The sequence below is a fragment of the Fundulus heteroclitus genome, chromosome 22 (assembly GCF_011125445.2).
Source record: "Fundulus heteroclitus isolate FHET01 chromosome 22, MU-UCD_Fhet_4.1, whole genome shotgun sequence".
NCBI lineage: Eukaryota > Metazoa > Chordata > Actinopteri > Cyprinodontiformes > Fundulidae > Fundulus > Fundulus heteroclitus.
This window is the reverse complement of record NC_046382.1, coordinates 29,591,550-29,618,198: the sequence shown is the minus strand read 5'-3', so window position 1 is coordinate 29,618,198 and position 26,649 is coordinate 29,591,550. Positions and strand designations below refer to the sequence as shown.

At 40.1% G+C, this 26,649-nt stretch overlaps 3 protein-coding genes across 4 annotated transcripts in view; 1 reads left to right on the top strand and 2 right to left on the bottom strand.

Moving 5' to 3' along the window:
- Positions 1 to 14,716, top strand: part of LOC105927319 (formin-2) — a 55,706-nt gene extending 40,990 nt beyond the window's left edge. For both annotated transcript variants that reach the window (XM_021317230.2, XM_012864015.3), the window contains exons 14-18: positions 1,590 to 1,682; positions 10,015 to 10,066; positions 10,892 to 11,041; positions 13,648 to 13,729; positions 13,894 to 14,716. In XM_021317230.2, coding sequence (XP_021172905.2) covers positions 1,590 to 1,682; positions 10,015 to 10,066; positions 10,892 to 11,041; positions 13,648 to 13,729; positions 13,894 to 13,920 — 404 coding nt within the window. In that variant the 3' untranslated portion in view covers positions 13,921 to 14,716. The remainder of the gene's footprint in view (positions 1 to 1,589; positions 1,683 to 10,014; positions 10,067 to 10,891; positions 11,042 to 13,647; positions 13,730 to 13,893) is intronic.
- An 81-nt stretch (positions 14,717 to 14,797) lies between these two features.
- grem2a (gremlin 2, DAN family BMP antagonist a) lies at positions 14,798 to 23,329 on the bottom strand. The gene is made up of 2 exons (XM_012864017.3): positions 22,683 to 23,329; positions 14,798 to 16,068 (listed from the first exon to the last, which is right to left on the bottom strand). Exon 2 carries the CDS (start codon positions 16,065 to 16,067, stop codon positions 15,489 to 15,491), a length of 579 nt encoding a protein of 192 aa, XP_012719471.1. The 5' UTR covers position 16,068; positions 22,683 to 23,329; the 3' UTR covers positions 14,798 to 15,488.
- A 1,547-nt stretch (positions 23,330 to 24,876) lies between these two features.
- rgs7a (regulator of G protein signaling 7a) overlaps positions 24,877 to 26,649 on the bottom strand; it is an 82,306-nt gene continuing 80,533 nt past the window's right edge. The window contains exon 18 of the mRNA XM_036126725.1: positions 24,877 to 25,689. The gene's annotated coding sequence lies outside the window, so the exon portion shown is untranslated. The remainder of the gene's footprint in view (positions 25,690 to 26,649) is intronic.

Here is a 26,649-nt window from a genome sequence, read left to right as displayed (position 1 = left end):
GATGTTCACAGCGACATTTCAAAAACTTAATATCAGCTCACTTTATCTATTCCAAAATGATTTTTAACCAATTAAACCACTTGAAATCATGATTGAAACTGCAGATACTTTGTGGACTATTCCAAGGGTGCTGGTACAAAATTCTTGGGTTTAAAACCCATATATGGACGTGTCTAAACATATTTACTCAGCAACAAAGCTCTTCTGACCATTACATGTTTCTCTGATGTGAGAGTGACACTTGTGTTTCTGCAGCTTATAGATGGCTTGAGGAAAAAAAAAAAAACTGTAATAAAACTGATGTTTATTAAAGAGAGATACAAAAAGGGGATTTTTCACCGTTTCACCTAAGGATATAAAATATATTTTAATTCAAAATGTGTTGCATTTGTAAGATTGCCCCCTTTTTTTTTTAGATATGTATGCAGTTTGATATCAACTCAGTCTTTCTAGATCAAATTTATTTTTACAGTAACCATATTTTTACACTTGGACATCTTGCCATTTGTTTACATTAATCTTATGGACTCAAGAGTTTAAAAATAACAAAATAATGTATGTTTATATATTTATTTTCTATCATAAATTTGAGTTTAGAATGCGATTGTTTTTCACTTGTAAGCTTGTATCTATCTCTGAAATCAAAGTGTTGCAGTTTAAGGAAACCATAGATACTAAACCAGAAAATGTCTTTAGTTTATCTTTGATGTGTGATATTAATGTTTGGAAAGCACTTTTATCACACATTGTCGAGAGACTGTATGCACAACAATTTACAAGGACTAAACTGACTGCAGGTATTAATATTAGCTGCTTTTGTTGTCTCTACAGCATGGATAATGTCTACTTCGTGTGCTTCCAGCTTGATCAACAATTCCCGAAACCGGCTCCTTTTCATTATCGCTTGCTATGCATCTTTGCTGTTAAACCAATTATTTCTCAGAACAGTTTCTCCAAATATTGAGCTTCCTCTGCCATAAAGATCCTCTGACATTTTAAAGTACCAGCAGAATATATAGATGGTATTCCTCTAAGGGTTGGTGGATTTTCAATCCCAGTGGCATGTGGCTCGTGCTGACCATGCAAAAGCACATCATCGCTTACTATAGCTTCATACTTCTTTATTAACCAGACAAATCAGATGAGTACTATAACAGACATCGACTTTAAATGCAATTTCCATTGAAGGGGATTCAATTGTCCCCAAGTCCTTCAAGAACCATTTCTAACAATCACAAACAACCCGGTTCCCTTTTGCTTGCATTAACATATGGTCTATAAATTTCCCAATCCCAGCTTCCCCATTGTGACCTCTTAAGTGTTGAGCTGAGTCTGAATACCTGCTATGGTTGCAGATGGAGCGTGACAATAGGTTTCTCTATGGATTTAGGCCTATCTAGTTTCAAAGGTTTCCAACTAGTCATTGTAGGTTATGATTCTATAGCCACTTTTTCAGCAGTGGTGTAGTAAGAAAAACTCAGATGGGCTGAAGTACAAGATTTTGCAGTTACCCAATGAATATTTGATAGGACTTTGTTTTTCCAGAATATGTATTTCCTCCTCATTAAAACTATATGGTGTTGTTTCAGCATGTTTGGGGGAAACTGATAAAGTCTGCAAGGTTTCCTCTGAAGAAAACCTGCAACCCTTCAAAGACAAAATGGACAATTTTCTTACACAAGGTAAGTCTATTTTTACATCAGTCGACAATTGCAAGAAAACTAAGTAAACTTATTAAACTACAGTTCAAAGTGGGCCAAGATGAACATGTCATCTGCATAAACAACAAACAACAAACTCGATTTTTCCATTTTATATCCATTGACCAAAAACAGTAGGGCAAAAAAACAAATGCATTGAAAAGGTTGCACTGAAGATATTGTTTCCTTTGTGAATAGAACTACGTGACAGAGACAAACAAACAAGGACTCCATCAGCCTTCACAAGAAGGTTGCATGAACGGAGAACAATGCTTTTTGGCTAAACAGTTTTCAGAGGAGTTGTTTGAACTCAAAGATGTGGCATTCATTTGGCAACAGGACAAAGTATTGAAACGTCCGGAACAATTCACTTTAATAGAAATGTCATATCTTCAAGGGTGTTAAGAACACATCAAGACGTTTTCCAGATAAAAACCTGGGTATGGGTTACGTTAAGCCTTCAGAAAAAGTTTGGTTTTTACAACTGCATACCAGCTAAAGAAAGAATGCTTTCAACCTCAAAGAGTTTGTTTCTTTCAGACACGCTTACAGTTTGAAAAGAAAAGCATCCTGGAACCATTTGTTTCCTCTGGGAGCAAATGGGGGCTTAGGTACTGATTAAGGATAACATAGTGAATATAAACAGAGTAATATTTGTGCTTACTTACACCAATCAGCCATTAGGACCAACTCATGTGATCTCTTATATGTCAATCTTATACTAGCAGGTAAAGTCAATGACACTGTCCATTTGTCATGTAACCTGCTGGTAGATGGGGCCTACTGGTCACCAAGGGAACATTTACTCTTCATAGTTAATCCGTTAGAAACAGGAAAATAGGCAAACGTGGGCAGAAAACGGAGCATGTGAGTTGTTCTCCATCTCCAAGTGTCAGAATCTACCTAAAACAATCCAAGGAAACCACAGTGGTGAACATAGTGTTGGTTGGAAGAAATGAAATGTGTCATAATATACAGTGTGTCCCAGTTTGCTGTGTTTGGGGCTGCATAGCCAGAAGCCAGTCAGAGCGCCCCGTGACCCCTGTTGAAAGAGCCAACAATAGGGCCTCCTGATCTGCAGCTCAGCCCCACAAAGAAAAGGAATAAAGCTCCAAACAAACAGATTTGATCCATTATGTCTGCACCTCATGATTTACAGGACTTATAGGACCTGCTGCTAACATCTTAGTGCCATACACCACAGCATAGCCTCAGGAGGGTGTAAAATGTGTCTGACAAGCTGTGCGACTTGTAAGAATACTGCTACTGAGAAAGAACGTGTTTTTTAATATGGCCGCCATTGTGTTGGGGATGGCAAGAGTGTTTACAACGCAAATTTAAATGTTTTCTGTCACTTATTGCCATTTATAATAAGGAATGGGCAGCCCCCTGTAATGTAGACAGTGTAAGCATCTTTAAAAGAAATATGGCTTTGTACCTCGGCTTGTCAATTTAGTATCTGATTTGGAATTTCTATTCATCGCTAGATTAAAACTGTTAATCTATTCTCATTAGACTCTTATTTTAATATGTATGACCCATTTTAATGATATACCATTATATTTATGACATACAACTAAAAGTGTCATCACACTTTTGAACCCAATATTGTACATTGTACATCAGAAAAAGGTGAAGGGGCTCCACTATGCTAGAGCTACCAGTGGTTTCTAGCTTGCTGTTCATACTAAGCTAAACAAAGGGTAGTTTGACACATTTCTATGGGTCTGGATTACATTTGATTGTGTATAATTCAAAATCTAAAATACTTATCCAGTTCAGGTTTCATTAGTTTAAGTCTAAACTAAATATAGATTCTTAAAAACACAGATTGAAATTTATGTTTAGTTTGAAGGTCAAAAACACAAAGAGCAGTTTTGTGGTACTGGTTTAAGTTTGTTGGGTTGTGAAAAACGTCAATACCTGCAACATGTTACCGAAAAATCTTGGACTGAATTATTCTGCAACTGTTAGAGAGTCTTTAAAACACAGTTTATAATCTGAGACACCTTAACTGTTTTTATGAAACCCGCACATTTTGGATGTTATGTAAAAAATCTTTTTTTTTTCTTTTTTTTTGTCATAAGCCCAAATAGATGTTTCTGCTCATGAGCAGATGTATTGCAAACCTCTACAATCTATCTCACAGTGATCTAGACATTCCACCCAAAAGTCATATTGTAATAACACGGCGTTGGCATGGGATAAAAAGCTTTGAGATAACCTGGTAAGCAGATGCAGATGTGATTGACAGTCAGTGACACTAGACTATGTGTCTACATTTTTTTGACACATTTTTTGGTGTTTGCCTCTCACGTCTCCGAGATGCCAAGCTAGGACAGAATGGGCCTTTTATCCTAAAAATCAGACGCGTAAAACAATGTCAGGGCATTTTAATCTACATCAAATGGGTAAGGCCTAACATTTAATGCTTGATTTAACATAACAGGCCAATTGACATTCTTTATATAGCCCTCGCGTTGACCCTGCATATATTCAGCTTACTGTGGCTAGTCTTCCTGAAGGCCCCGACGCACAATCTGCTCTTCCGCTTCTTTTCTATTTAAATGAGACTATAATACATAGCATATGTTATTTCGCAGTAATGTTCAATGTCCATTTTAAAGGAAGTCTGCAAATGAAAGCACCCCACTTTTTTTTCCACCTCCATCCCGTCTCTTTTCGTGTTTCTCCGCTGTGTGTTTGAGACAAATATGGGAGCCCTCTCTTTGATGCAAATGATGAGGTTTTTCCCCTGAGAGCAGAATGTAAGCACTGCAGCATGGATATGTGTATCAGAGGCCTCCAGACGGGATTCTTTGAGTTCCTCCATTGCAGCGGTGGAGGGGGGGGAAAAACATCGGCTAAATGTCTTATTTTTGTTATTTCTGTAATTTCTAAAGAGCCTGGGGTTAAACTGTTTCTGGCTCCACAGTTTAAACCGCTTTTGTTTATGTTCTGACCATGAAACTAACCGCAGAAAAACAGTGGGAGCGAACTTGTTGGAGATCGGCTGTTTGGTCTAGCTTGATTTTCTCCGCTCACTTCACAAATTCTCATGCATGCGGGTCTTTGATGGAGTCAATATGACCGACACGAGAGCACCAGCCATGTGATAATCTGCTTCTGATGGATGTAAAAACTTGTAAGACTGACGTGAAGCTTTCACTCCGTTTCATCCTTTGTTGAATTAATGTCTAAATCAACAACACAAAAACTTTAAGGTTTCTACCTCATTATTGTCAAATTAGTCGTAGACATGCTAATACCTGTTGATCCAAAAAGATTTGTAGATGAGGATTACTCAAACAGTGGCAGTGCAGTTGATCAATTTCTAATATCTGCCTATAAGATCTATGGTAGGTGATGCCTTGCAAAAGTATTCGTGCTTTACCCTTCCACATTTTTTATGCTGCATTTACTATCTTCAAAAACCTTTTATTGTATTTCACATAATTTTTAAGTCTCATAACAGATTCTCATTTGGATTAGATCTGGGTTATTCTGACCTGTGAGTATGTTTTCTGCCTGTTTAAGATCATTGTCCTTCTGGAAAGTGAATCTCTGCCAAGTCTCTGGTATTTCGCACCCTCCAACAGGTCTTCTTCCAGAATAGCCTAGTATTTGGCTCCATCCAGTCTCCCAGCTTTGACAAGGCTCCCTGGTTCACCTTGAAAAAAAGAAAACATCCCCACAATCTGCTGCTTCCACCCCCATCTTTCACTGTTGGGATAATGTGTTTTAGGTTGATGTACAGTTGTGTTCGAAATAATAGCAGTGCCTCAACAGCAGCAAGAAAATCACTGGTGTTATTAACATTTCAAACTCTATACCCCAGATAAGTTTCTGGGGGGTAAAATAATGGTATAGAAAACCAACAAACCCAACAGGACAGCCATGCATACTGTGGATTCTGTGAAATTGAATGATTAACTGAAAAGGGTGTGTTCAAAAAAATAGCAGTGGTGAGTTCAATTAGAGAGGGCATCAATTAGGGAGGGTATTCTGGGAAAAAAGGGTGTTAACAGGTGATCCGTATTTAAGGATCAAGACAACTGGCATGCTGGCTGTGCATTTGTCCTGAAAAAACAAGGAAAATGGGTCGTTCAAAACACTGTTCTGAAGATGAGCGTTTCCTAATAAAAAAATTGATTAAAGAAGGGAAAACATACAAAGAGGTGCAGAAAATCATTGGCTGTTCAGCTAAAATGATCTCAAATGCCCTGAAATGGGAGCAAAAAACTGAAAAACGAGGAAGAAAAAGAAAGACAACCCCTCGAATGGACAGAAGAATAGCCAAACTGGCGAAGACTCAGCCAATGATGGGATCCAAGAGGATCAAGCAAGACCTTCAGTTGACAGTGAGTACTGTGACAATCAGAAGACGTCTTACTGAGGTTAACCTTCCAGCAAGAAGCCCCCGCAAAGTCCCACTGCTGAGAAAAAGACATGTGCAGAAGCGTTTACAATTTGCTAAATAGCACATTGACTGGCCTGAAAAGAAATGGCATAATATCTTGTGGACAGATGAAAGCAAGATTGTTCTTTTTGGGTCTAAGGGTCACAGGCAGTATGTCAGACGCCCTGCAAACACAGAATTCAAGCCACAGTACTCACTGAAGACCATTAAGCATGGTGGTGCAAGCATCATGATATGGGGATGTTTTTCATACTATGGTGTTGGTCCGATTCACCGCATACAAGGGATCATGGATCAGTTCCAGTACATCAGGATCCTGGAAGAGGTCATGCTGCCATATGCTGAGGAGGAAATGCCTTTGAGGTGGACCTTTCAACAGGATAATGACCCCAAACACACCAGCAAGCGAGCAAAAGCATGGTTCCAGATGAACAAGATTCAACTGATGGAGTGGCCAGCACAATCCCCGGACCTTAATCCCATTGAAAACTTGTGGGCTGACATAAAAAGTGCAGTGCATGAGGCAAAACCAAGAAACGCTGAGGAATTGTGGAATACAGTGCAATTATCCTGGGCTGCAATACCTGTGGAACGATGCCAGAAGTTGGTTGACTCCATGCACCACAGATGTGAAGCAGGCATCAGAAACCGTGGTTTTGCAACAAAATATTAGTTTAGGATACTCAGCTAGGTTCATTTATCAAGAATTTCTTTGTTTGTACAGTACATTTTTGAGTTTCCAAGGAAAGATGGCAACACTGCTATTCTTTTGAACATGCCATTTCTTACTTTATTTGAAATATTATTATTATTATTTAAGTTTTGATGACTTTGCGCAATTGTTTTGCTTTGGAATAGAATGTACTGTGTCCCCAATGTATCTGTGTTCATTAAAGTACAATTTCTTTGAAGAATTTTGACATTTACTCATTTTTCTAAAGGCACTGCTATTATTTCGAACACAACTGTACGTTGTAGGTATTCTATTATATTTGCCATTTTGCATGCAGGCCAAAAAAAAAAAAATGTTTTGGTGCATCCTCTGCATGTTTTTTTTTTCTTGCTACTCTTTAATAAATTCCATGCTTGTGGAGTCGATGAGTGATAGATAATCTCCTGTCTACATATGATCTCAGCAGAGCAGTGGATCTCTGCAGCTCCTCCAGAGTTATTAAGGGCCTCTTGGCTGCAGCTCACCTGGCCTGTTACTTTAGGACTAATGTGTCTTGATAAGTTTCTAGTTGTGTCATACATTTTTCCACTTTTGGAGGAGGAATTGAACAATACTTCATTAGATGTTTAAAACCACAGGATGTTGTTATAACCTGATCTGTCTGGTGTATTCCTCACTATTCACAATGCTGTTTTCTTACTGATCTTCTTGAACAAACGTCTGGGTCTGTTATAGAACTGACCCATTTTATACTGAAATTGGATATCACTCAGTCTGACCCTATTTAGTAGCCAAGAGACCTCAAAAGGTTATTGGTTGCACTGCATTTCATTGGAGTATCAGGCTAACAGGGACTGAATATAGAGGCTGTACTTTTTTTTTCTCTTGTGAAAGGTTGTGAGAACCGTGTATCTTTGTCCTTCCTTTCACAATTATGCACCTTGCCCAACACATGCAAGAAAACAAAATGTGGAAAGACTCAGTGGCTGTGAATGCTCTTTCAATGCACTTTTAGTAAAATCTTTAAACATGTTTGTTGTAGACATCCACAGTCCTGCTAATTTAAAAGCAGTCATGCATTTACTTCTGGATCTTAGAATCTATTAATGATGTAGCATCCAGGGACATGATTGTAAGCTAGTGATTAATCACCCATCTGTTTTCTACACTTATCCAGGTTGCAGAGTCAGTACATTTGCCACTTGTACCCATATCTCCCTCTACCTGGATTCCTATACCAGTTATTGCAAGAAATCTTTTCTTCAAGAAGTCCTGGGTCTGCTACAAGGACTCTTCTTCTTAACCCTCCATGTACTTCCCCTAATTTATGTTTGGGAAATTACAAACAGAACTGACGACAAAGAGCTGCCCTGGTGTAAGCCCAGGACTTATTGGAGACAAATCTGACTTGTTACAGATGCAAATTAAGCTCCGGTTCTTGTTGAACAGGCAGAAAATATCCCACAGCAAGGAGGCCCTAAAACCTCTACCCTCAAAGCACCCTGCCACCAGCAGTCACAATTGTAAGCCTTTTTCAAAGGCCACAAAACCCAAACACTGGTGTAGTCTCCTGCATACATTTCAGTCTCTGATCAAATGTCAAGGGTTGATCATGTGTTCCTCATTCCAATAAGAATAGAAACCACATTTCTCATCCTAAATCTGAGGTTCAGCTAACAGATGATCGGTCCTGTATAGTCCACTATCATAGACCTTTTTTTTTTTTTATATATAATAAAATAGCAATTTCCTTTTAGACTTTTGTGTCAGTTACATTTCTCGTCCACAAGGTAGCACATTTTGTTTACTCCTATCAACTATGACATAACTTTACACCCTAGCTTCCCACTGCTCGTGGGATGTAGGTCATGGCTACATCTACCACCAACCACTGAACAGCCACAACAAAATCGGTGACCTACATGGACGTATTGTTTCAGTCCCCTTTGGTAAAACAGAAAAAAATCTGCCAGAGCTAAAAGTTCAATATCTCTTGGAGTGGGGCCTCTGCCAGACATTTGAAGCACACTACCACTGGACTGTACAACAATCTATATGTATTTAGAGTAGAACCACACCATCTGATCTGACATGCTACCAACTAGCAATTCTCCTCAAAGTGATTGAGACGGTAATAGTTCAGCCACAAGACCATTAGAAGACTCCAAGAAGTCAGGATACTGTGAAATTCCCCAAGGTGCACTGGAGAAAACCGTTGGATTTCTTTCTCAAACGTGAATAACCAAACCTCTCTGGTACCATGGAAATCTTGATGCTTGAACATTTGAGTGTTTCAAGCAAGCCCACTTGGTGCAGACAGATACCCCCCTGGGGAAATCCACAAAGCCACAAATCCTTACAACACCACCTTCAGATGTTGTGTCTACAGGAGGGTGGTCCCATGGAGTCTGTTTTTTATGCCCTGTCTGACCACATGCTTTCAAGCAAGCTTCTTTCCCAGGCCTGGCCCCAGTATGATTCTTCAGACTGGCCCTTAGACCAATGGCAAAAACCTTATTGATGCATCACAAAAATCTAGCTCTTATCACAAACACTTAGCTCTTAATGGATCATAAATCCCTCCATCCCTACTCCTAGACTGCCATCAAGATCTTTAACCATGGAACAAAGAGACAGTCATGATTTTTTTCCAACAATTGATGGTAAAATATTTCCTACATAACAGCAAAATCCATATTTGTCAGAAAGGATTGCCCCTCACATAACATATTAAAACCACTGTGGAATTAATGGATACATTTTGGTTTTATGGTAATTAAAGGTGCAGGTCCTACATTGAACAATGGCCCTACATGGCCAAAGATGGATGGTCTGAGTGAGTTTTTCAACCCGTGGATGTAAAATCTGAGGAATACTGATCTGGAATAGAATCCTGGTGCGTTTAAACATAGCTGCTGCTGTTTTCTCATCATCTATCATATTCTCTGGCGTGAACATGCAGTCACCTGTCTCCATTTGAAGCAATGCTCCACAAAGAAACTCTTGTTCTCTCATCTGCCATTCATCAGTTGCGCAATAGTCATGACATTATTATGCTTATTCTGGTGGCACACTTTTGAACCTGAAAGTGACAGCTGAGGTGAATCCTGACATCTTGAATTCTTCCTTATGTATACGTTGAATAATAAATGAAAGATTTGTGTTAATCTTTGTACTTGAGTGATCTAATGTACTTTTTTTTTTTTTTTTTAACTGTACAGCCAAGACGGAGCTGGAAACACAGGAAAAGCAGCTAGCAGACACCCAGAAGATGTAAGACTCTTTTGATTTCATTGGTTTGCATTTGTAATTTACAGCTTCGATAAAGGTATGACCGCTGAGAAAACTCCAAACTAAATGGCAACACAGTTTTAAATGAAATATTTAATACATCAGAAATCAATCTTCTTGATTTGTTCATATTTATGCTTCCTGGTTCCTTGAGTTACAAAGAAGGTGCAGGCCATCACGCCAGGCCTTCAGCAGACTTGAGGCCACCTATGCGTTGTCTGAGTTGTTTATCTAAGTAGAGCAAGAGTAGACAGCCGTGGCTCCAGGCTTCTGTTTCTGCTGGCTAGGAATGCGTTCCTATAGCACACTCCAAACAAAGACAGACCAACCTGTCTGTTATATTGATCCACTGCAAATGGCTGCCACATTTAACACTTGAACATGTGTCATCCACTTGTTTATACATGTATTCTTTTAGTAGAGGTGTCTTTTTTTTTCTTCTTGATAAATGCTTTTCCTTTTCCAGTAAAAGTGTGAGCAAGTTTTGGACACAGAAAGGTAATTGTGTAGAAGGAAAGTGAATTATGCAACAGTTGTAAACAAGTTCTGTTTCAGTCTTGGACACTGTTTCACAAGCCTGCGTTGGCATGAATTGGCTTTTGGAGTTCAGTTGTCTGTGATCTGCAATAATCGGTTTGAACTTTCTCTTCATTCTGCTCTCAAATGTCTGTTAAACCACATTTTTTTCCAAGATCAACTTTTATGTTTTGCATATCTATGCTGGTCTGCCATATTTCACAAGACGGTGCAAGTTTCTCTAACCTGCAGATTGGCCTTGAAGTGATGTTTTTGCTCTTTTATCCTCAGCTTTTTGGAGCTAAGTGTGTCCTTCTCGGTAAAACCCAAGGCGGGAGAGAAAGAAGTCTCTCTCAACACGTTCTTCTCCATTTGGCATGAGTTTTCTTCAGATTTTAAGGAACAGTGGAAGAAGCAGAATAAGCTTTTATTACAGGAACGGTGAGAAAATTTAAGAATGTGACATTTTAAATGATACAGTACCTTGCAAAACCATTTGTACCAATTGAACTGATTTTTCATATTTTGTTGCCTTACAACAACACATATTATGCATATTAGATCAGGGAGTATAACTGTGGGGAGGTTTAAAGCTGTATTAGATTAAACACTATCTCAAGCTTTCAGCATCTCCCAGAGCTCTTTTCCATTCATATGAAACCTGAAATAGTTTAGCCCCAGAAGACATTTAGTCCTTTTTTTTGTGTTAAGTAAATCTGTAAGCACATGAATCCAAGCACCTGTAGGTGTTTGTGAGAGTGCACTTGTGTATTTAAGGTTTGTCCATAAGAAAAATGCTCAATAGTGGTTGAGGAACCAAAGACCCACCCGGGACCAACACAGGGATAGCTACCTCCCCCATCCCAGGGAAGAGCAGAGATGAGTCCCAGGAACCTCCCAGCCACAGTTCTGAATCCCCCGGTGGCTGCGGGCAACAAGCCCATGGGCTCCGCTGGCAGCCAGCGATGCCGGAACAGATCCAGCCATGGGCCCAGAGACCCAAGGCCAAGGGGCGCCCTGCCTCCCTAACGGGGCTCTGACACAGCCATGGAGCCCAGGCCCCTCTTGGAAACTGCCACGAGCGAGCCAGTGCCCGCCTGAGCACCCAGCCCCAGACACCAAGGATCAGCAACGCACCAGCGGGTCAAGGCGCCAGCCAACGGAGGGGATCGGGAGTGGGACGAGGTTTGTTCCACACTTGGTGGAGACCTGAGATGTCACAGGAAGGGGCAGTCCAAACCCAATCTGACAAAAAGACGGAGTGTGAATGTTTCACATTCACTTGTTCCCACCCTAGTGCCCCCACATGTAAACAGTCTTACCCATAAAAAAGTGATGCAGTACACACACTTGCACTCACCACACACATCCTATACACCCCAGATGGGTATCCACACCTGGGAGGTGAACCCCATCATCAGGAAGGGGGGCACCACAACCCGACCTTCCAGGTCCATTTGGTCCTAACCCTCCACCCCGATCCCAGCCCAGACGACCCACAGGCACATCCAACCACAGATAGGGCCAACATGAACCGAACAGCCCAGCAAACCAGAGCCCACCCCATGCACCCTGAGGCGCTGCCTCCCCACACCCTGCCCTTCAATACTTAAGCCCTACCCCCATATTCCACAAGAGAGCAGAAGCGCCAGCTCCAGCCGACCCCCTGGACTTGTCGCCCATTCCCAGTCCAGATCCCAACCAGGTGGCCTGCTCCTTCTCCAGACCCCGAACTCTGGCTGGCAATCAGCAAGCAGGGGTGTGAGAAGGACCCCGAACCTGCCTCAGCCTGCTAAAATGTCATGTTGCTGCGTTGTTGTTCTCAAGTGTATCGAAAACTAGGAGGTCCAAAAGGGGATTTCCCTTTTGCTGACAAATAACACTTCTTCAGAAGGGACAAACTGGTAGTTGATTGAGCTATTACCAGACGGTCCTGGAAGAGAAACTTTTAGAGGCTAAAGACAGCTAGGCTAGATATTTAGTTCCCTTCAGGATAGTAACACCTAAACATACAGCCAGAGCTACAGTGGAATGGTTTTAGATCAATGTGTATTCATCTTGGAATAATCTAGTCAAAGTACAAATCTTGATGTGGATTAGAATCTTTCACAAATTGTGAAGATTACTGTTCACATAAAACATTAATAAAATATGTGAGGTTTGTGGTTGTAACATGACAAAATGTGAAAAAGTTGAAGTGAAATGAATGCTTTTGCATGGCACTGCAGAGATGTCCATTTTTCCCTAAAGGGAATGTACAGTTAATGGCCATGATAAATTTTGGGGTTGGCCTCGGACCATCATTATAGAGTCAACAATGTTTGTACTTTATGTATTCATCCTATTCCCAGTTTTTGGCATTAATTGCTTGCAGCCCATCTCATGCTGACTCGAGATCATATCAGATTCATTCAAATTCATGAGGAGAAAAGAGCGTAAATGACCCAAATCATTGTCGTCACTCCAAAACAAACGCAATCACCTTCCAGTTAGCCTCCAGTGGTTTGATAAATATTAAGATATTGTTGTCTATGTAAACAAACGGTAAATTGGTCCATCATTTCCTATAAAGATTGAACTGTGATAACATATTTGGGAAAGGAGTCGAATGACACAGGCTGGCTGCTTGTTCAGAAGGAAGGAATAAAAACAAATTTGAAAGTATTAACTTTTTGCCCTTTGCCACAGGCTATCATCCCAGTTCTCATTCTGCGGGTTTTCATTTTACATTCCCAAATAATAACATATCCTTACCTGTGCTGTTTAGTAGTGCTGACCCATCAGCTATAACTTGTGGTATTTCCTTAATGGCAAAAGGAGTTTTATCTCTCCTTAAAGCGTGCTATATTTTCTGTCTGTATGGCAATAAAAAGTAAAGCAAAACAGAATAAAACTGACCACTTGACAAACCACATATTACTTTAAAATCTCACATGACTACAGGTTGGTCTTTCTAAGAATATTCAGCTCTGCGAACACATTTTCTGCTCATAGTTATCTGCCATTGACATTTCTGTAAATCAGTTATCGCTGCTGGTCTCTTTCAGGGTGAAAAAGGCAGAGGAGAGCTTCAAACAGGCCAGGCAGAAGGCCACATATAACGTGACGACCAAAAACGCCACTGGAATAGTACGCTATTTTTCTTTTTCCACCTTTCTGTTCTTTCTTTCTGCTTTCTCACCAGAGAGATTTTGTTGGTAATGAATGCCAGTCTGTATATGGAATTTAAAGTTGTGTTTTGTTCGGTGTGTGTGTGTATTAATAACTCTGACTTTTTTTTTCCCATTTCACAGAAAGCGAAACTGGGTAAAAAGATCTGAAGTGGAACATGAATTATTGTCCAAGATTTTTGCACAAGCACATTCTGGCATAGTTCAGAAGTTTGAAAATAGATTTGTCTTAACTACCTGTTGATCTGCTCTTGAGTCTAGGTGGAACTAAAACTGGAAGTTAATCTGCAATCAAACAAAAATCTTAAGATTTTAGCCAGTAAATGTTCACCGAACATGGGCTTTTTAGCATAATGTACAAATTCTATCATTTTTTTTTAACATTTTGTATTATTGTTTTCCATTTTTTTGTGCAATTTCCCTATCTTTTCTTTATATGGGAAACATTTCCTACAAAGGTCTGCTGAAAGGCACAAAAACTTAGATTTTTTTAAAAAGTTTTTATGTAGAAAAAATGGTGCCTTATTGAAGGTTGGAGGTAGCAAACATGCAGAACCGGTCTTATTTTTCCACTAACTTTAAAGACAATTTGTTTTCCATAGTTTAAAGTGGTTTAGGCTTAGTTCTCTCTCACACACACAAACACGTCAGAAATGGGTGATGGTTTAAATATTTTATAGGCAGCACCTCCTCTGCTGCCCTCTCTTAGTCAAACTCAAATATCCACATGGTGTGATCTGATGAGTTCTATGTTTTACCTGTTAAACAGCTTTATATAAGGTATGCTTTATTTTGAGCACAATCCTATGCATGTCATTTACCCTTTTCTGCTGTCAATTAGTGAATTACTTTTCATTTGATGATAAATGTGATCCTGTTGAAATTTTATGTGCAATGTCGAAACTGCTTTAAAATAACAGAATATAAAAAGTAATATTTATTGAATAAAACCAATTATATAAAATTTGCATTGAAATGCTGATTATTGAGCTCTTTCTATACACAATGGCATGCACTCTTAGGTGGCTGGTTTCTTATGAAATAGATTTAATATATTTTAAACAAATACACTTACACACATATGATATTATGCTGGATATACTCCATTGGACCACCATCACACACGCGGCAGAATGTTTTGGTCAACCTACAGCCAAGTTTTGAGCCTAAACAAGTTGAAGACACTGGCCGTTGCTGTGATGCTTCATGTTTCTTTCTATAAACCATAGGCAGTGTTGACTTAATCACAATTATGGGACATAATAGTATGCACACAAGGCAAAAACTGGCAATAAAACAGCCCATATTGAGGAAACTTAAAATTGTTGCATTGTTCTGAAAATGTATTTTTAGGATACAATGGTCAACATGATCATCTTATGTCCATTTGGCTCGTCTCCTTTCAAAAGATATCTCCTTTATTTAAAATGTTACACCTAGGTAAGACAATGTGCTCCGCTTTGCGTCCGGACAGCTGTATTATTACCATCACTTGCACAGTGGAATGAAAATTGTTTCTGAACTCGAATGACCAGAACTCTTGGCTGCAAGTCTCTGATTAGTTCAGTGTTGAGTCTAAATCTCACAGGTTTAATGTTCAGTTTTTCTTGGACAAGCCATTTTTTATTAGGACTTGATGATGATAAAGTTTATTGCCCTTACTTTGGCAACTAATCTGACAGCAAAAAGGAAAAAAAAAAATCTTTAAAGGCAGTCCTTCACAGTTTTCCGTGACCGCTCACGTCCACAGACATGCAGCGGCACTGTTTGACTCTCGGCACTTTGCGGTGTCTGAAGGGTGGCTGCAGATCAGGGCAGTCTAACTCCACTGTGAGCTGTGTGATGCGATGCGGCCGGCAAAAGGAGCAGGACTGGAAGGGCTCCTGAGCTTTATTGTGACCTTTTCGTCCAGAGCCTGAAGCCTGTCCTCGATTCTGTCCATGACCCAAGCTGGGACCCAAATGCCGTGGGATGTAGAACGAGTTGCACTGGCCATAGCAGAAGCGGTTGACCACAGTGCGGCTACGGCAACCCTCTTCACTGATCGTTTGGCGAAGGGGTTGGGTCTTGCACCAGTCTCTTCGGAGGTAACGCCGCTCGGTCACAACTAGGGCTTCTCTGCTTGAGGACAGGACTTCTGGTTTCTGCTGCAGAAGTCTGTGGGGGTGATCTGCAGACAGGTTTCCTTTGGTCTTGTGTGGGGATGGTATTGAGCCTTGGGGACGGAGCTTTTTGGCCTCTGCATTGGTGCAGAAGAACCCAGCAAGGAGGATGGGGATGGTGATTCTCCACAGCATTCTGTAAAGAGAAACAAATTTAACAATGAATGAAAGCAGGAAAGAACTGTAATTTTCTAAGTTGCCTTTGCAAATTCTCAACCATCTGGGGCATCGCTACAGCAAACAGGCTTAAATTGGAGGCAGCCAGACATTTATTTAAATCGTTGTCAGTTCTGGTGGCTCACGGCTCTTTTACTACGAATATTTATACAGGAAATTTAGGTAGGTTAGGAGATGATGAGTCACCAATTAGCTACCTTTATAAGTTTATGTTAAAGTGAGACTCCTTATTTGTACACAAACTTTGTTCTTTCAATTGTATTTTCTATCTGCTGAGCTCATTGAGCCATTTAGAGGTCAAACCTGCAGTAAACAGTAGATTGGAAGTAATTCCCTCTGTTTTAACATACTATATATATGTATATGTATTCTTATTGAATACTTGTTTATTTGAGTAATTTCTTGGCTGACAACTTTTTACCTTGATTAATTAAATAAATGCAGACATAGTGTTACTCTTGAGTACAATTTTTGGCTACTCTACCCACGTCTGGCCATTACCTTTCTGTTTTTTTTTATTGGAGTCATGTTATGTTATTACCCTGCTCTAGTCTGGGTCCTCTTGGACTTGGCAGTGGTGCTCACTAAGAAGCTGTCTCCTGCATTTGGAAGATTGTGGGTTTGATTCCAGCCTATTCACCTGAACACGCTGATGTGCCCATGGACAAGGCACTAAACGCCAGTCTACCTACCGAACTTAGTGAATGTGGCTCTTGTGTGGAAAAGCACTCTGAGTAGTCAGCATGACCAGAAAAGCACTACAGAAGTTAAATTCATTCATCATTAGCTTCTGGCCAGGAGACTAATCAATCTGGTTTTATACAACATGAAGAAACAGAATGATTATATCTAAAGGTAAGATATTAACGGCTCACAACTTTAGAACACGTTCTCGGTTAAAACCTTCGGACTGTTTCTTCAAGCTGTGGCTGAACGTTGTTAAGCTGTTTGAGATAAAGCAGTCACACATTTCCTAATATGTGTGAGAGGTCTATTGAAGTTGAACCACCTTTTGCAGTCCAGCCCTGCAGGCATCATTCAGAAAATGAATCCATCACCAGGGCCCCCCATTTGTCAGCATCTCTGTGTCATTACTTCTATTTGCTTTCCTCTCGGCTCTGAAACTTTTACAAAAATAAACAAAACCCGGCCATCAAAGGATACACTTAAACACCCATAACGAGAATGGGAAGTTGATTTTATTGGTCCCGTCGCTGAGTAAAATAATTAGGCCTTTGCTTACTTTACTCATGAACTATGCCGCAGATATGTAAACAGGCATTAGAGAAGCCCATCTGCATGTTATTAGGGGAAGAGTTGAGGAATTGTACAGTTCCCCTTTGGGAGTCCACTCGATTTTACTCTTTGGTGATATACTGTGGAGAAACCTGAACTGAGAGTGACCCATGGTGTCCATAAATGCCATTATGTATCATGCTAGGGCCTGATCTGGAGAAATGATCTCTCTGCCATTCAGGATGGAGTATCCGCCTTTTGTGCGCGCTGTCAGTATTTGTGCCAGCACATTTTTGACCATCACTCAAGCATCTTTTCAACAGATGTTGCTCTTGACAAGCATTGCATGACATCAAGTCAGAATTTCTGATGTGGAACCAAACTGCCTCAAGGACATTGGCGGCTGCTGCTGCTCACAGACTCTTCTTTGCTGTGCAAATTCGTATGCTCGCGTTTCTTCCATTCTTGGACCTGCACCTCAGTCTGACATGGAACAAATTACTCTATCACAAGCCACTTTGTTTCTCAAGGGCTCTCTGTTTGTTTGTTTTTTACCCTTGATCTTCAGGTAATGGCAGCTTGAGCATGGAAGTCCATCACAGGTCCCAGTGGTATTTTCCATAAGCTAGAAAGCAGCTGTTTGCCCATCTTGCAGAGATGTTGCATGAATCCAGAGGTTTTTTTTTTTCTTCAGGAAATCACACCATTGCACACTAGTAAAGAGGTTCAAATAATTAAAAGGGGAAAGTCTGCCGTTGGCTGCTTTCGTCACCTACTGTGTCAAGGAGTCTTGGCCTCCATTTCCCCTGCAGTGATATAATTTATGCAGAAGTCGCATTTTACAAAATCTCCACCAAGCTCTTCACTGATGACAGCCAGTTGAAGTGCAAGAATCCCTCGTCTGGCCAGGGACCGGCATCTGCATCCTCTTACTGTGGGACCATCCACGTTTTATTTCACAAAGGCTGAAGAGGGATGACTGGACTAACTGTCTACAAGGAACATGATGCATGAACATTACAGTTAACAACTCGGCTTCCTTTCTACCCCCCAAACATATCTTGAATACAACATTCTCTGGTACCCTGTCATTTTCTGCAGCAAAACAAATACAGGTTTTGGGGTTGGGTTTCAGAGATCTTGGGGGAGCCCTGAGGTGGACTGGTGGATGTTTAGTAGTGGTGGTGAGCAGGGGGCGTTGGTTAAAGAAGGGGGACAGAAAATCCTCTGAGATATGAAACCAACATCTCTTGGGCTCTACGGATAGTGCGAGACCCACCTCTCCATAAGCAGCCTGCATTTACATTTCACTTTGACACTAATCATCGCACGGGCCTCGAGACGGAAGGAGACTGTGGTTTTGAGTGTTAATCTTCAGACAAAACCTAGCTGGACCTTTCCCGTCTGCTAAATCCTAATATTGCACACAAACACGGCTTTATGTTTTACCAGAACCACAAATTCTTTGGATTTGCTTCACTGAACTGTGGCAGACCTTGGTTCCAAAATTCAAGCCTCTAATGAAATTACAAATACCAGAGAGGCTATTGAGCCCCATACAAAGCTTTTTTTTTTTCCTTTTTTTTTTTTTTTTTTTTGAAAACAACTATTATCATGAGTGGGAACACGCTGTGTTTTATTTTTCAGAATGACACGATAATGCCGTGGTGAAGGTTTCTGTCTGAAAAAATAATGCCTTTTTTTTCCCCCCTAAACATCTACTGCAGACTCCAGCCTAATTTCTGAATGTATGAATGTTCTAAATATTGGAACGGTAAAGAGAAGCTCTTCGAAGCCTTTCAAATTTGTAGACACAGATGTATTTCTTCTGAACCATGTGCAACGTCTTCCCAGCATTTCTTCAAAGGCAGGTTAAAATAAACAAAACATGATGCCTCAATTACTGGTGCGTCAGAAAGTCTCACACAGAGACTGGTAAGTGCAGTTAATTACAGTAGAACTGCATTTAATTCACCGTGCAGCACAAACCTCAATCACTCACGGCTAGCCACACACACACACGCACGCACAAAGGTCCAAACACACGAATATCTAACCACATGCTTGCTATCTCACACACAGACTTAAACTCGTACACACGATGAACAATATAGAAAAAAAAAAGTGAGATAGAGTGGTAAATGAAATGTTTTCACCCTGAACCAATTACACAAAAAGGAACCATGTCATTATCTGTGTTTGCGGATTGTATTTTCCCAAACTACACTTGGCATTTGGCTCCTTGACAGTTGGTGGTTGGAGGCTCTTTGCTATGTAAATGTGTCTAATTCCAACATTGCCAGAAGGCTGCTTTAGGCACTCTGGTATGCCCTTTATCATCACAATCCGTCTTAATAATGACTCTCAGCCCAGATCTAATGCATACAAAGTAAAGTAGCGGCAAGTGTGAAATGGCCTCAGCAATACAACATACTTAATGGAAAGTGAAGGCAGCTGGATATAACGGGATAGTATGGCTTTTCCCATAGTCTGTTAAGAATTTTGCTCTTAAACAGAAGTTATCAAATTTTAGAGCCAGAAAATTAAAAACACTTAAAATATAAAACAGATGTTAATCCAAATCTGACCAATCGGTTTTCAAAGCAGATTATGAAATTCTAAAATGTTTAAAAAATGCTTTTTAGCCATGCTCAGTAAAGTAGGAAGCCACTACCATATATGGGTGATGACTTTGGCATTTATAACTGCACCGTCTAATAAATTTCTCATGGTAAGAATAGAATGGCATTTTTTTCTGTAAAACATAAATTTTTAATGAGAAAATGTTTAACATAGTTCAGTGCCGTTAAAACTGCTTAAGTAAAACACAAACTGATTATAGCGAGAAAAGCGAGACTTGCACAACCACTGTGTTGCTCTGTAAAATAGTAGTTTGAAGAAATTGTCCCAAGTACTCAACGCAGACAAAACGATTCCTGACGTCCTCTGTCTATAACTCAATGCTCAATTTATGAACTCAAATTGGTACTGCTGATTTTGCCTTTCGGTACATTTGTCTTGAGTGGACATTACATTTCTGGCATCAACACGGCAATATCATCACAGTTTTCCACGTACTGGCTGTGCTCTCAGCAGCCTTGTTTGACCTTTTTCTTTTTTTTTTCCTATTTAATTTTTATAGACATGGCAATAAATATAATTGGGACTTTTGTATTAGAAAGTTGAATGTTCTGACTTTCCGGTTAGAAAAGGAAAAAAAAAGTAAGTCAGAATTTCTACAAGGAAAGTCTGTGGTTGCAAACCAGCCCTGAGTTTGTCCAGAACGGCTCTCCTGCACATAGAAGTCTTCAAACTTCGGAGAAAAGTCCAGTTGTTTTTTTTTTTTTTTTTTTTTTTTTTACTTTTTTGGAATATTGGGAAACTTTTTTTCATTTCTGGCACGTAACTCATCCAACGAGTGACACACAAAATAAACAGCAAGACCCAGTTTTCTGATTTGGAGCAACCACTCTTGAATCAGTTGCCATGTCAATCCAAGGTCTCATCTCTGATTTCTGAGACGACGCAAAGGCAGCATACTATAACTACAAGCTAGAACACAATTTAAAAAAATTATACATGGCCTTTAATGTTGCATTGTTTTAAGCCATTTCATCTTTCGTGCTTTTCAATGTTAAATAAAAAAAAATATATTGAGTCAAGGTTCTTCAATGATTCTCCATATATAAAATATAATTTACTTCTATGTACCACCAGCGCTGATATCTATGGTAATCATTAGTGATGGACGACTGTAGCCCTGTGGGTAGAGTACTTGGCTTGTAGTCGGAAAGTTGTGGCTTTGATTTGACTTTCCCTTGTCACATGTGGTCGTGCAGCGTGTCCCTGGGAAGGGAGGCACTTAACCCCAAGTTGTGTGCCGATTTACATATCGGCATATGAACGTGTGCACGTCAGTGGGTGAGTGTGGCTCTAGCATTAAGTGCTTTGAGTGGTCCGCATGACCAGCAAAAACGTTATATAAATTCAGTCCATAAACTGCATTCTCTTTATTCAAATGGCAAAAAGAATTTAAAATAAAATCCTCAAGCTTATACCAACACTTGCACTTCAGGCACGGGTTTGCAGTGACTAATAATCCAACAAGCCGCTACATGCCAGGGTTCTTCAGAACCGTATTTGCTTTGTGCTGTAAACGATGCCACAAGTAGAATAGGATTTACCCTGTTAATCTGAATCGTTTGCCGTAGCTTTTCTTTTGCAGGAGCCTCTTGACGTGCAAAGCGCAAACTTCATACCCTCTCCAGGTTTCTCTGTCTAACATACATTTAGAAACGGGCTTGCAGGAGAGGCTTCCTGTCGCCCAAGAAACGGCAGTGTGTCTGCGCTCTAAATCCTCTTTGACATCAGAGCAAGTTGTACAAGGTGGTGCAGTCACCGGCGCCGTAAGCAGGATCAGAAGGCAAACTCCCCACCGTTCACCGCACGCACACCGCAGGAACACGCATTCGCCCAGAAATATGTTCACATACCTGCGTGGATACATGTTAGCACACATACGATGAAACATGGACCCAGACATACTGTAAATATACACCTGTTCAAACGAGCAAAGAGACAAAGAGAATGAATGGGGAGGGGGGGGGGGGGGGATTTGACATGCAAAACACAACTTTGCTGTGTTCATCACGTCTCATTCGCTTCTCTTGTGCTCACTGGAAAAGACTTTTAATCTCTTTAAGAGACACAGTACAACTTGCTGTCATCACTCTCTAATTCTCTTACTCATAACACTAATTATCTGCAACCTCCAGCCACTAATTATAGTAATTCTGATGACACTTTTATCCAAGGGACACCTTAGAGGTGTACGTTTTTTTTCCCCCCATTACACTGAGTGGCCTTGGTGGGAGTCGACCCAGAAATATGGAATAACTGCAGAATATGTGCTTCTTCCAATTACATGGTTCTGTGCTTAGTCACTCAGAGACTCGGTGAATCACTCGGTCTTGTGGGACTTGTCAAAGCAGAGCTGAGCGAAGAACCCTTTTTCTCAATTAAACGGAAAGATGGGATGTAGCTGTGTCCGCTTACGCTCTGTAAAAACGGTTTATAATTAAAACGTTGCCGCCTCATGTGAATATTAAATCTGAGCGACGCGTTCAATTAAAAAGAAACGTGTCCGTACATGTTTACATTTACATTTAATTCAATTTAAAATTTAATTAGCAAAATTGACTACCTTGTCATTTCCAAATGATTCCTTGGAGAGGGGGTATTTCATCTTGCTTGGTTGTACGCATGCTGCTTCAACCCAGAACTTTTACACTTACAGATGTGTTCTCCTCAGTAAAGTAAGACATATGATTCATTTACCTCTCACCACAGTGTGCAGCAGGATAGCGATGTGTTGTTGCATTCAAGGGAGATCATCCACCTCCAGTGGTCCTTGTGTCCGCTTCCAGCTTTTGGTTTCCATGGTAATATAATCTCTGGTATCCTCCGGCTTGTTCTTGCTACTTTTCCCTTTTACACTAAACACAGTAAAATGTGCTGGACCTGCTCAGTTTTCCATTGTCCTGGTACCAGGCGCCTCATCTGCCTTCTTTTAGAGAGACTAAGGATTTCTTTTGTTTCTGGTTTTAGGTTGTTGAGAAAAGCTGCTGTTCAGTCACAGTAAGCCCACTTCTTAGTGCTGTGGAGACTGTCTGCACTCTGTCTTTGGGAGGGTTTGAGTCACTGTAAAGCCTGCCTTAGTTTGAATCCCTTGCACCCCACCTCCTTTCTCAAAACTGGGAGGGTCATTTCCTATCGGCCATCTTCATGGTGGGAATCAAACCAAATTTCACTCCTTTCTTGAATATCTCTGTCTTAGTCGGTGCCTCTTTCTGTTTTTTCTCCAGTCTAGTGATTTTCCGCCGAAAAGGTTTATTGTTTGCTAAACCACTTCAGGCTGGCTAACTAATGCATCAAGCACTTAAGAGAGAGATGAATCAAACTTGTCTATGCAGAATAGACATCTTGACTAAGAATAACAATCTGATGATCTACCGGTCATGCCATGTATAAGTTATCATTTCCCGTGAGCTTCCACTAACTTTGTCATGTTGCAACTTGAAACTAGGATGTGCTTTATTTGGATTTCATGTAAAACAACAATAATCTATGCAAGAATGTGCAGGCGAAGGAAAACTATACATGGTTGTCGCATAAATAAAAAAACATTAAATGTGTGCAGTTTGCATTCAGCACCCTTTAGCCTGACAACCCAAAATAACATGAGCTATTAGTGAAAAAGTCAATCTAAGTAAATTATCTTATGTACAAGTACAGCTCTGCTATTAAGGCTTCAGAGGCTTGTTGGAGAACATTAGCATCACAAGAGCCACGACATACAACAAACGATGAATTTAAAGTTGTGGAGAACTCTGAGGCAAAGTTGGATAATAAAACACCGTATTTGACCTGAATATATCATGGAGCACTGTTTAGTCTAAAATGTATTGCACATATTTAAATCTACAGCCTAAATGTGCTGCTCAGGTGGAAAATTGTTTTTACACAAATACTACAAGCTTGGCTTTATGGGAGAGAGGCAAAAAGAGAGCAATAAGAAGTCATGTTTTCAGGTTAATTAAGCTATTTAGCATACATACAAAACACCATATATAGATGGAAACCAACTCTTCAGATCATCGTGAACCCGTTATGCCCACTGTGTAACATGGTGGAAGCAGCATCATGTCATGGAGATGCTTCTCTGAAGTACAAACAGGAAAGCTAGGCTGAGTTGAGTGAGGAAAACCTGTTACCCACACATCGAACCGACGAAGAAGAGCAAAAAATGTTGCTCTTCAAAGTATTGAATCAATATTAATGCATGGCACACTTTTCCGACGTTTATTAGTAAAAAGAAAATCATATTTATCCCACCATGTCTATATAACTTTTCCATCCTCCTTTGAATTTTTGCTACCAAGGACAATAAAAGTGGGGATGCTGGAAAAAAAAACAACAACAACACAAAGGTCTTTTGCAAACCTTCCATTGGCAGTGAAACCACATCACATTAAGTCTCATAACCTCCAGTCCATAAATCATTGGATGCATATCTACAGACGTACTGAGAGCGTGCTTTGAAAAACGCCACAGTTCACATTCCTCGATGCAGCCGAGACAAAGATGTTTGTCTGTTTTGTGGTTCTAGCAAAACTGACTGCCGGGCACAGACAGTGGAAACACAGACGGTCACTTCTGCCATCAAAGGGCTGAAACATTAACAGACCCTGCAAAACATCAGAGGGCTAACGTCTGAACAATAATACTTTTCAGCGGGCCGGAGGATGATGGCACTTTTGCATGACAAAATCACATTTATCTGTAGTTTGGCGGATCTGTGAAGATGCTCAGATTCTTAAGTCTTGGAGAAATAACTTATCGCCCTCTTGTGTCAGGCTGCAAAAGTGCAAAGCCTAAACAAAGCCTGTGGAGTTTCTCCTGACCAAGTGCATTTTACACTTCAGAGGATAAATCTAAACATCATGGAGAAAAGTACAGGACCAGACTGTTGTAACAGATAGAGGATCAACTTTATTAATACAAGTAAGTAAAAGTGTCTTTACATATGGTATAAAAATAAATGCAGGAGAGAATAACAAAGAATGATGTTCTACGTAAGACAGGAGACGGCGTCTTTGTGAATCTGAATGAGACTTTACAGGTGCAATGAGAATCATGTGTGCTAAATATCATAGTGCAACCAAATTATGAAAAGCAAACCGAATGCACAATAAATAATCAGAATCATAATATATATGTATATATATATTTTGTATATTCATTCTGCACAACACTTCCCATAGTGTGACAAAGTTTCTGTAACCTCATGTAAAGCAATGGCGTTGGTTAAAGTTATCAGTGTAAGCTGTTGTTTTCTGTTTAGTTTTTTTTTTCCTCAGTGTCTTTTTTTTTCTCCGTATTTCTCTCTGACATCATTTGATTCTGCTGGAAGTGAGAGAAAGGGCCCCCAATTGAGTAGCTGTGATGGAAAGAACTAGAGCACTATCTTGAACTTTCTTCTATTCGGTCTCTCACCCCCCCCTCACAAGTCCTACAGCTTCTTCGTTCTGTCAGCACTGGAGCTCTATCTGTACTGAAAAGAGGAGAGAAAAGCTGAAACTTCCTCTCCATGGACATGCAACATCTTGTGGACAACAGACGAACAGGCAGCTTGGCTCATCGTCTGGCTGAGCCAACAGCAGATGACGGATGATGAGGATGATGAGATGCGATGGCCCCCCTCTTTGTACCCGGAGAGAGGGGAGCCATTGATTTTTAGCATGGCACACAACTTTTGCAGTCTCTTGTCTGCCAGTGGTTCCTCCTGTTTTCAAGGGCAAAAGGAAAAGTTTCAACAAAGAATGTTAACATGGAGAAAATGTTATGAATGTTTGAAATTTGAAGCCATTATTTTCCGTGACGTGCTTTCTTTTAAACCAGCTGTTTTTTCATGTTTCCTCTGTGATGTTTTTATTACCATAAATTGAGAGGTCATAGAAATGTTTAATCAGAAGTAATCTACGTTAACTCTTTATACTTAGATAAATCACATATTAGATATAGCATAAATCTTTTAAGATCTAAGTTTCCATTTTAGCAAAATAGGGAATTTTTAAATACAATATTTCATATGTAAGTGCCATCTTAAAAACATTCCCCTTAAAAATAGTACATTTGGCAAGCAGATGTGGTAAGTGTGATTAAACAATGATTAAAGTGACATAGCAAAGGACCCACAAATTACACTAACAAAAATTTAAAAAAAGTAATTTGCACCAAAAAATTATCTTGCAACTGGAACTGACTGAGCAGGTTGAAAACTCCAAAAATTATTATTTTTTTTTTCAGTCAGTGAATGCACCACCTGTTGCAGGTCACAGACAATGCTGCCAATTAATCAATTCTGTCACTTTATTTAGAACCTTTTTAGATGTCTTTAGAGACGTTTATCCAGAAAGTGGCTAGCAACAAATCTAGAAACTTAAACTTGTTATTGGAGCCTTTTGAAGAGCCTGATGTGAAAGTATGTATTGTTCACCAGATTAACCAGCAGCAAGGGCTGCTGTGGGTCCCTCCCCCGGCCCAAAGCACTCACAGGCTGCCCAGTCCTCATGCAACAGTCCCTCCCAGCTACCTCTGCGTCCAGACTGATAGTTAATTACACAGACTGATCCTAGTGATGTTCAAGTTGGGATACAAATCTAAAAACTTTAGGTCTTTTTTATTATTTATTGTCAACAAAATATACAAATTAGGGTTATGGTGACATTTAAGTAATTTTAGC